This window comes from Montipora capricornis, chromosome 10 (assembly GCF_036669925.1).
Source record: "Montipora capricornis isolate CH-2021 chromosome 10, ASM3666992v2, whole genome shotgun sequence".
NCBI lineage: Eukaryota > Metazoa > Cnidaria > Anthozoa > Scleractinia > Acroporidae > Montipora > Montipora capricornis.
Genome location: NC_090892.1, coordinates 46,890,235 through 46,900,525, shown reverse-complemented (window position 1 = coordinate 46,900,525; position 10,291 = coordinate 46,890,235). Strand labels below are relative to the sequence as shown.

General features: G+C 43.7%; 2 protein-coding genes across 2 annotated transcripts; both read right to left on the bottom strand.

Moving 5' to 3' along the window:
- Window positions 1–3,684: 3,684 nt before the first annotated feature.
- Window positions 3,685–5,340, bottom strand: LOC138020932 (uncharacterized). Its single transcript, XM_068867821.1, has one exon. The coding sequence runs from the start codon at window positions 5,338–5,340 to the stop codon at window positions 3,685–3,687; it is 1,656 nt and encodes a 551-aa protein (XP_068723922.1).
- On the bottom strand, window positions 4,070–8,139 carry LOC138019871 (uncharacterized). The gene is made up of 2 exons (XM_068866820.1): window positions 7,817–8,139; window positions 4,070–6,731 (listed from the first exon to the last, which is right to left on the bottom strand). Exons 1-2 carry the CDS (start codon window positions 8,048–8,050, stop codon window positions 6,231–6,233), a joined length of 735 nt encoding a protein of 244 aa, XP_068722921.1. The 5' UTR covers window positions 8,051–8,139; the 3' UTR covers window positions 4,070–6,230.
- Window positions 8,140–10,291: the final 2,152 nt, after the last annotated feature.

The following is a 10,291-nucleotide window of genomic DNA, read 5'->3' as shown; positions in this document are numbered from 1 at the left end:
ATCGCTGGATGTCCAGCCTTGTTGATTAAAAAAAAAGTAGATTGTCAATCTTCTTGGGTTACAGTATGTTGGACCTTTAACATCCGTCTTAACAATCACAGGAACCACATTAAAAAGGAGTCAGTAGCTGTGAACTCACCGAGCATTTTCTTTACAACACCAGAACTCATAACTTTGATAATGACGTAACAATTACGATCATCCAACAGATAAAACGAGATGAAATGGTCATGGAAAGGAAAAGGGAAATACTTCGAAGACGGGAAATATTCTGGCAAAGAAGGCTAAATACTATACAGCCTAATGGACTGAATAAAAGAATAGGCTAGAATTTGGCAGATGCAAAAAAACCTTTATAAAGCAAAAACCGTACAATAATAATGTCTTAAAACATAAGTACAATAATAATGTTTTAAAACATAAGTCATAAAGGGCGCTCCACTCAAGGCCTACAAATAGGCCAGTTTCGTATTCTAACGGTTGGACTGGATCTAGCATGAAGTGGAGGCTAATACGGGCAAATTAATTTGCATTTGAAAAGATTTGCCCGCATTAGCCTCCATTCCATGCTAGATCCAGTCCAGCCGTGAGAATTCGAAAATGGTCTATTACGTGCTTTCTGGCAAAACTATTCTCATATCCGTCTATTCTCGTCAGCAACTAATTGACATACAATTACAAATCGCACTATTTACTGCGTCATTGTAAATAGCACTCATCAAATGTAATTAAGCAAACACAAAGCAGAAACCCCTGATGAAGGCAGAAGCCGAAACGCGTTGGGTTTTAATAAGGTAAAGTGCTTTTTATTGGAAGATCATCATCCTCTTTTATGCAAGTTATATATATATATATATAAAGATGAATTTCTGGAGTCGGACTAGTTCAAAAACATTTAATTGCTACTCGGAGTTTCATGCTTCTAATGAAGCAATCATCAGGCAACTGACAACAATAACGGTTACATGTAAAGATATACAAATTTGAAAGTGGGGAACAATGCTTACTAGCATAACACTAGCATTTCCACTGGCAGTTATATATATATATATATAATTTGCACACAAGAGAATCGTTTTCCAACAAATAAAATCTTTATTCAGACCCAACGCGTTTCGGCTTCTGCCTTCATCAGGGGTCTTTACATTGGGTTCAATAATACATTAATGATCTGTTAAGCCTGGTTTTCACTAGCAACGCAAGCATAAGCATACGCAAGCTCAGTAGCTTGTTGTTCATTAGCGCCTTGTGTCAGAACAATAGACACTAGTGAACAACAAGTAAATGCTCTATTACTTGTGATTATGCTTGCGTCGCTAGTGAAAACCAGGCCTAACTATGACGTAATAAAGAATTGTTCGTTACTTGATTAGTTGCGACCGGTAATAGTGTTCTAATAGATTAATTACATTCGTGTGGGCGTAGAGTGGAATGACCTCTTTAACTTACGTTGTAAAACGTTATTTATGTACTGAATACCTAATAAAGGTATATTCGACTCTGAGTTCTAGCCCATTCTCTTATGAAGACCGTTTGGTTGCAATGTGTTCAGCCGACTTTGCCAAAATATTTCTGTAGCTCGGAGTATTTCTTTTTTTCCGTTTAATTGTCATGTTAATACGTTTAACTTTGTTCATTATCCCTCCTGCATACTCATTAGCATTTAGTTATGGGAAAGTCACCCCAGTCGAGCAAGCTCGCTGGGGAAAACATGAAGAGTGCTAATAGAGTAAGCAGAGGGCCAGGGGTAGGTGGGTGGGTCGATTCCAACCAAAGTTAGGCAAAACTGACAACTATGAATAATTAACTCATGCTTATATAATACGCACGAGGGCTAATGAATATTAATGAAGTATGAATAGTTCATTATCCCTCCTGCATACTCATTAGCATTTAGTTATGGGAAAGTCACCCCAGACTGCGCCTCACTATCGCCGAGGAATTCGCTGGCTTATCCCCACAACCAAAATAAATCCCCAACCTCACCCATCCTTAACGAAAATCACCCTAATTTCCAACCCTCACTAATATGCGAGCACGACTATAAAAGATGCCAACACCTTTAAAATTATTTCTACAGAGCTAACTGGACAGGACACCCCCAAACGAATTAGTGAAAACCGAAATAGCACATTCAAGCTGAAGAAAACATTCCAGTAAATATTCACTAAAGTTATCTCTAACAAAAACAAGAAAACCAAACTGTAACAACGCTCAAGTTTGAGAAAATCAGACATAGTCAAGCTTTACACCTTGAAACATGCATTCAGCGTATACATTCACACCATATCAGAAAGAAAGTAAGCCTAATGTTTAGAAAGCAAAGGTAAAACCTTGCAGGTCATTATACTGCTTGTAAACTTTTGTTAAATCCACCTCCAATGAAGACATGGTATCCGCTGCTCCACCAAGGCCAAGAACCTGATTCAACTTAATGTAATGACGTGCTGTCGACGAGGACTTCCATCCCACGTGATCCATGATCGTATCAAGCTTCGCCCCGGAAATAGCCAACGAAATTGCACAACCACTCCTTAGACCATGTAAGGTAACGTTCCGATTAACAAAAGCTGGAATCCGGCGAACATACGTCGAGAGCCGTGCCTGAGCGGTAGCCGACTCAAAAGGTGCCGGCAAAATTTCACCAGATGGGTTGAGGGGTCTAAACAAATATCCTTGTCGGATAGAAATTTTTAACAGGTCGCATACAGCAATGTAAACTTCCACTGCGGTAACTGGGCAAATAGTAGAATCTGGATGACGCTTGAGGGCAAAAACGTTCGAGGTTCCGTCTCGGAGGGACTTAGTTAATGTATGGTTAAAGAGTAGAGCCTTCTTTTCCGGGAAATAAAGAATCCCCTTTGTTTTCACTCAACCAAGATCTCCAGCTCTGTCACCACTAAAAAATTGTACCTTAAAAAAGGCCTGATCCCTTGCCAAAACAAATAACTGCACCGAAGAGCGAACATGTGAGTTCAAGCGCTTGGTTATTTCTGACGATAAAAGCACCAAATCCTGCAAAAAAAAAGGTTCAGCCTGTTTCTGCACGACTCTTGCACCGAGCTGTTCCTCCCTGACGGCTGATAAATAGGACTTAACCAATGGTGAAGCTGCAGGGTTGGCAATCCCCGGAAAAAGACTATCTGTTGCTGATCTCCCATACTTATTAAACATAGCCCTCAGTTTTCCAATAATCGAGTCAACGGAGCCATATGCTAAACGCTTAGGGCAAACACAAGAAGAAACCCTGTTCTCGCCAAAGAACGGGCAAGCAACCATGTGTACCACTGTTTTGCCAAAATTATCTTTCCAGATCAAAAAGTCTACTACGTCGTCTGGTATAGCCGCACAAATGTCCCTCTTAGAGGTGGTTTCCAGGAACTGCAAAAACTCCATCTCTAAAGCACTTCTCTGTTTTTGATAAGGAGTAGCCTGCTGCTTAGCAACCAAAACTTTCTTCCGCTCCCTTATAGAACACAAATCGACAGGGGCCTTGAGGCTCTTCAAAGTTTTATATGATCTCGTCTGACGCTGGTAACCACATCTCTGGCAATAACGGAAATCAAAGTCGTTGGGCTTGGAACAAGCCGGACATGACACCGATGGCTGAAAAAGTCTGGGCACCAACGGCAAAGACTGAAAGAGGGAAAAAAAAAAAAGAAAATAGTTCCTCCTGTTAAGTTGTTACGACATGCTCTTTCCCATCCTAAATGCCCAGAGGCTATATGGAGAGGATCCAGGTCTAAATCCATCCTTCGACGGAAGAAGAAGCGCATCCAGTGATCCCTTCTCGGCCACCAAAACATTGTTGCTGGACACCGCATTTAACAACGGCCACCACCCGGGTAATGGGGACATCAATGGTACCACCACCGTAACAACCGCATCTACCGATATGAGGAAACGCAAAAGAGGACCAATCAATGCAAATGGCGGGAAAACGTAGGCGTTGACGCGGTCACCATCACACACAGAGAGGTCTTGGTTAAAAACATTAACACCCGATGACCCTGGCGTAGGGTAGGGCGTAAAGTGCTTTAACGGGTTTCCACTCCAGTCACGTTGAACGTTGGAATCCAACGACATCAAATCAAGATCATGGCCATTAATTCCACCAAAACTACGCTGGACGATTTCCCAAGACCTCGGAGAAAGCATGGCATCGGAGCGAGACAATCTTCTGGAAAACCAATCTGCCTCGTTCAAGTGAGAAGGAACAAAAGACATTTCTAGGGACATGTTCCTATCCACCAAGAACTGGAAAATCAATTGCGAGATCTGAGTTAACTTCCTAGAGCGTGGCCCACGGCCGGACCAAGCGTGGAGAACAACCATGCTGTCTACCTGAGCATCAATCCTGCAATCAGAAACGCTTTCAGGAAGTGACTGTAATCCCTTGAGGACGGCCCACATCTCCTTCACATTAATATGCTCATTTCGAACAGTTTCTTCCCAGTAGTCACCAACAGAAATTGTCCCGGAAGGAAGGTGAATTCCAACTCCCCAACGGAAGGACGAAGAATCTGACGTCAAGGAGATAGCTACGTGCCGTTCACTCCTCCACCGAATCGCCTTTTCCCAACTATCAAGGAACCTCCAAAACATAATTTCCTCTCTCAGATTCGGAGAGAAATTCACCTCACCACCTCCGGAAGCCTGCGAGATTGACGCCGCCATTTCTCTGATGTAAAATTTAGTCGCTGGGAAAGCCAAGGAGAATGAATTGCACTTCCCCATTAGCCTCTGCAAAGACTTCAAGTGGATAGTAGATTCACGCAAAAGTATCTGCTCGCGTAGCTGAGCAAACTTCATCTTCTTATCTTCAGGAATGCAAAAGGCCTGGGCTACAGAATCCACTATCATGCCTAAATAACAAATCCTAGTTACAGGCCCAAGAACACATTTGGAGAGGCCCAAAAAATAACCGAGGTTTACAAGAACCGAACAGACTATATACAAAGCCGCCACCGCAGATTGATAGCTGTATTCCGACGTCCTCTCCGACAATGGGCGTGACCAAAACCCCTTCACAGCAAACAGTTCCCCATTCAAACGGTCATCAATATACAGAGAACACGCGACCCCCAAACCCCTGAAAAAATTTGTCGGACCCAAACCCACAGTCTGGTAAACAAACGGAGAATTTTTCCAACCAAAAGGAAGCGTAACTCCAACGAGCCACCACCCCAGCCACTCAATACCAAAAAACTGCTGAGAACTAGTAGAAAGCAAAATATGATCATAACCAGACTTGTCATCAATCTTACTCATGTAGGAGTTGGGATACACGAAGCGAGGCACCCCAACCAGCGTTTCCAGTGAAAAGGGAGTGTCTGCCATCCACAAATTTAAAACCGGGCATCAATGCATAACCTTGGCTTTTGCGGTTCAATCGTCATAGGAAGGACGAGATGGGGCGGCGGCACTTCAGCCACTTTACCCCAAACACGGATCGCCCCTGTTTCAATACGCTGTAAAATTGTTTCCGTAACGAACTTCGAAAACTGTTTGCAGGAGTAGTGATTCTTGAAAATCATAGTAGGGGGTTCCGCACTCTCATACTTTATGCCCATAAAAGCTCCCTTAAAGGGCTTCATGAACTTCTTGACATCCACCCCATGCTCCAACCATTCCAAGACATCCTTCGCAGGTTCGTACCCGGCCAAAATTTTTTCCCAGAGTTCAATTCGAGTACGAAGTTGACCCGAACGAAAGGAGTCCGGATCACGAAACAACAGATCCCGTAAGATGGGAGTTTCCCCCGCAACAATGCCTTGAACATGGGTTAAACAAGCGTCTTCTGAAGTCATTTTCTCCGAACTCGGATTACCCTCCCAAGACAACCATCGGATTTTTCCATGCTTGCTTCTTTCCTCCGCCTCTAACGGCATAAAGGTCATCGTATCTCCCTTGAGACGTTTTGACTTAGGCTAGAACCAAAACACCAAAAAAAAAAAAAAAGAGAATCAAAAGGACGTACTTAAATGGAGACTGCAAATCCGAGTTCGGAGGAAATGACCACCGTAGCCCGAGTAATCGGGCTCAAGGGCATGCCTAAAGGCAAAACGCTTGTGGGGTCATTCTCCCAACCTCGAGACCACAGACTAAAGGAAAAAAATAAAACATCACATATTTAATGGTGTCTTTACACTTTATTATTGTCAATACAAATATCAAGACAATCCCGATTTCCATTCCAGAACAGGAAAACTTCCAATGATTTCACAATCTTAACGTTTATCTGGGCAAGAGCGCGAAATATGACCCGCCTTTCCACACACCCAGCACTTTCTCGCCGACGGCGGCCTGGGGCTGTAATTGGAGCCACGCCTTTGGTATGGAGCTGGAGGCCTACGCGTCCGTCCAGTGAACGAAGGTTGACTTACTGCCGCGTGCGGCTTAGTTGCCTTGGAAATAACCTTTGCCACCTCGGCCTCATCCTTAGACGCCACCAACTTTATTAACACCTGTTGAAGGCACGGGTTGCCTAATAAAGGACGGCACTGCCTCAGCACTACTTCAAATCGTAAAGCTCTTTCATCCTTTCTTTCCTTGGTGACATTAACCACTTCATCCAGGGCGGCGATCGCCGCATATGGATCAAAAAGAGCAGCTGGGCGCGAGATCACCATTTGGAGAGTAGACAGCGCGCACTCGATTGCCGATGAATCGATTTTCTTCTTCCACTCATCCAACTCCTTCTTGAGTGAACTGACCGTTGTGTTCGGAACCTAACAAAAGGAGAAAACACCATATAACTCCTTGATATCCTTAAGCCAGTCCCTACTTTACACCGAGACTGTATCCTTCGAAATCACATATCCTCTTCCTTTAAATTATTATTTCATACCCTGATGCAATTCCAAATTCCCAACATAAAATAACAACGAACCTTCGCATCAGTTCTCACAACCCGTAAAATAAAGCACACGGCCACCAAGTGACCTAGCGAAATAACCTCCTCTCCTCCACGAGGTCTGGTTGAAATGGATCTAACGCCTTCTATTTCCGCGAACAGACCAGACGCCCTGTTCATCGGTCCTCGACCGTTTTCTTTTGTTTTTTTATTACTTTCTATCGCGCCACCTCGTGGCTCAGAGCATACCCACTGCTCAAATGGTCCTCGACCATTTTCTTCCCTTTTTTTTTTTTTCCATGCCACCTCGTGGCTCAAAGCAGACACACTGCTCAATCGGTCCTCGACCATTTTCCTTCCTTTTTTTTTTTTTCTCACGCCACCTCGTGGCTCAGAGCAAACACGCTGCCCAATCGGTCCTCGACCGTTTTTTCCTTTATTACGCCACCTCGTGGCTCAGAGCAGACATGCTGCACAATCGCTCCTAACCATTTTTTTTTTAATAATTCGCCATTATTATTCCCTTTGACGCCACCTCGTGGCTCAGAACAGAAACAAACCCTGGCCGAGACCACACGCCCCGCGCCCTTCCCAAGGGACAAGTAAGAAAAGAGGGTGTCAATGGCATAGCTAATTTTTCCCGTCCCGAACAAAAAATAAGAAACAGCTCCCAAATATTGCAAACCCTAATTCATAAGAATAAACGAGAGCAACAGCAGAAAAAACACAATATAAAACAACAACGTATCCCCCAACATTTGAGGAACCGAACCGCGGCGAGTCCAAAGGAATAAGTTAACAATCACGTGCTCGAAGCACGAAAATTAAGACCGGCTCCCGAGAAACCGGAAGGAAACATAAACAAGAAAATGCAACGTGATGCAACCAAAAAAAAAAATACCGACGAACCCCAGCTATAAAATACGAAACTAAAAGGAAAACATTGCAGCGGACATGTACCTCAAGGCTCACCGCCGAATTATCCGGCACATTCGTCCCCGCGGCGTTTCCCAGTGAAGAACTCTGGAGCACATTTTCGCCGCTCGCAGTTGTTCCCGATGTTGTCCCGGCACCAGCCTGAGATAAAGACGAAGACGGCGGAGTGGTTTGCTGAACAGAACCTTGAAGGGGTTGCAAAACTCGCTGAGCGCTCGACGGGACGTTCACGTCAGACGGACGCTCCGGTTCGGTCATCTTGACACGGTTCCAACCAAAGTTAGGCAAAACTGACAACTATGAATAATTAACTCATGCTTATATAATACGCACGAGGGCTAATGAATATTAATGAAGTATGAATAGTTCAATGATCGTAATTGTGAGGTCTTTGCCAAGGTCATGAGATCTGCTGTTGTGGAGAAAGTGTTCTGATAGTTCACAGCTGTTGACTCCTCTCTTAATATGGTTCCTGTGATTAATAAGGCGCATGTTGAAAGCTGCCTTGCTCTTCCCTACAGATTGTAATCTACAAATTGGACACTCAAAGGTTGATTGACAATTCACTGTATGGAATGTCAAACACCTTGCCATCCCGCCCCGTTCCCTGTAAAAGTAGAGGTCTTGTTTATTAGCACGCACCAGCTACATTTCGGTTTATTGGAAGGACCAAAGCTATCGATGGTGGTGGTATGTCCTTTAGGGGTTCTGCCTGTTAATTTGGTATATATATATATAATATATACATATAGTAAATGAAGAAAAGTTCTCCCAGCTAGGAGGGTGACTCTATCTTCGAAAGAGGATGACCCTGCCAGGCGGGTTACCTATCTAGCCGAGCCAACTTTGTGTTTCTCATATAAACGGTTCGCCACATTTTATAAGAAAATATAGGAAAAGTTGGTTCGCCCAGGGTAGCCCGGGTAAGCGGATGACTCTTCTACAAGGGACAGCTTTCCTCCATATACACAGACGGGGCCTAAAAATGTCAATTTCGTGTTCATTTAAAAGAGCGCGTATGACCTAGTAAAAATCAAAGATCGGAGTCGTAAGCGGAGTCATAAACTCGACGGAATCGGAGTCGGAAGAATCAGAACGTTCCCAATTTCTTCGGACTCCGCTTATTGTCGGAATCGGATCGAAGCCGAAGCGGATGAATAACCCAATCACAATTATGATTGGTTGGTTCTTGCGTTTCTGCTTCCGATTCCGACAGAGTCATAACGGGGAGTCGGAAGAAATTGGGAACGTTCTGATTCTTCCGACTCCGATCTTTCATTTTTACAAGGTCATAAGCGCTCTTACGACTCCGACTCCGATTCCGTGGCTAGTGAAAAACCAGCCTTATTAGGATATTCGAAAGTGTGCGAAAACAGAGTGAACGTGCTATTGTGGGGCGCAACATGAATGGTTGGTCTGGTCATCATGAAGAGTTTCAAACGCCGTTTTTTCCGATAAGTGTTAACCCCGATTTCGCCGGTATATGAAGCGCCAAGGAGAGGGCCGTTGTTGTGGCCTGCAACATATGGCATGCAAAGCTTATCAACCGACTTCAATTTCAATGTTTACACAAGAATTCAGCCTTGTCATGTAGCTACATGTGCGACCGGAACACAAACTAAAACAAAATTGGCCAGTGCCAATTTTTTAGGTAAAATCAGACCGACTGGAAAAAAAAATTGTCTCGAGTGCAACTCCCCCCCCCCCCCCACCCCCTCACGCAAGTTTTGTTTTCACCAAGACGAGCGAATAAGTTGTGAAAAGTTGTCAACGTAAACGAATCATCGTAAAGTTAAAACCAGCTACAGCCAACTCTACAGAAAGTGAAAATTGAGGTTAAAAAAAACTTCAATCGTTTTTTGAAGCCCTGCGCTAGCTACAACCTTGTGATAGAACAGTGCTTATATAAGTGGGTGTCAAGCCCATCCATAAACACGTGATCAGGGGCCCATGAGCTCCTGATGTGATATATTGCATCATATTGCATCATTGCATCGGATTGCATCAGATTGCATCATCACGGGTCAAAGTAATGTAACTTTGCCATCGATTTTGGGTTTTCTTTTTTTAGTTTATGAGCGCATCCTTTCAGCTTCTCAGGCTTCTAAGCTTTATAAGACAAGAGGCCGACCACCGCGTAACTTACTGCAGAGATGGGCGCCTCTCCTGTCCCGTTGCCCAGTTGCATGCACTCCTGACATCAGCTCCTTCAAATATTTGAAGATATTGCGAGCTTCCAATTCTTTTATTTCCCGTTATGATTACAAACCGGAACAACACACTTCATAAACTTTATAGAGAAGACAAAGGTCCCTCAAAATACTATTTTGGTGTCTATGGATGTAACAAGCTTGTATACAAACATACCGCAAGAGGAGGGTATCACAACAGTATGCAAAGCATACGAAAAATGATTTCACAACTACAACCCTCCCATCCCATCCCACAATCTCAAAGAAATGCTTTGCCTTATCCTTAAAGAGAATTCATTCCAATTTA

What these genes read in the sequence shown, in the direction of transcription:
- LOC138020932 (XM_068867821.1), bottom strand. Translation starts at nt 5,340, where the DNA reads ATGGCAGACACTCCCTTTTCACTGGAAACGCTGGTTGGGGTGCCTCGC.
- LOC138019871 (XM_068866820.1), bottom strand. Translation starts at nt 8,050, where the DNA reads ATGACCGAACCGGAGCGTCCGTCTGACGTGAACGTCCCGTCGAGCGCT. An exon ending in ATTCGGCGGTGAGCCTTGAG is followed by an intron (nt 6,732 to 7,816) that starts GTACATGTCCGC and finishes TCCTTTTGTTAG; the next exon opens with GTTCCGAACACAACGGTCAG.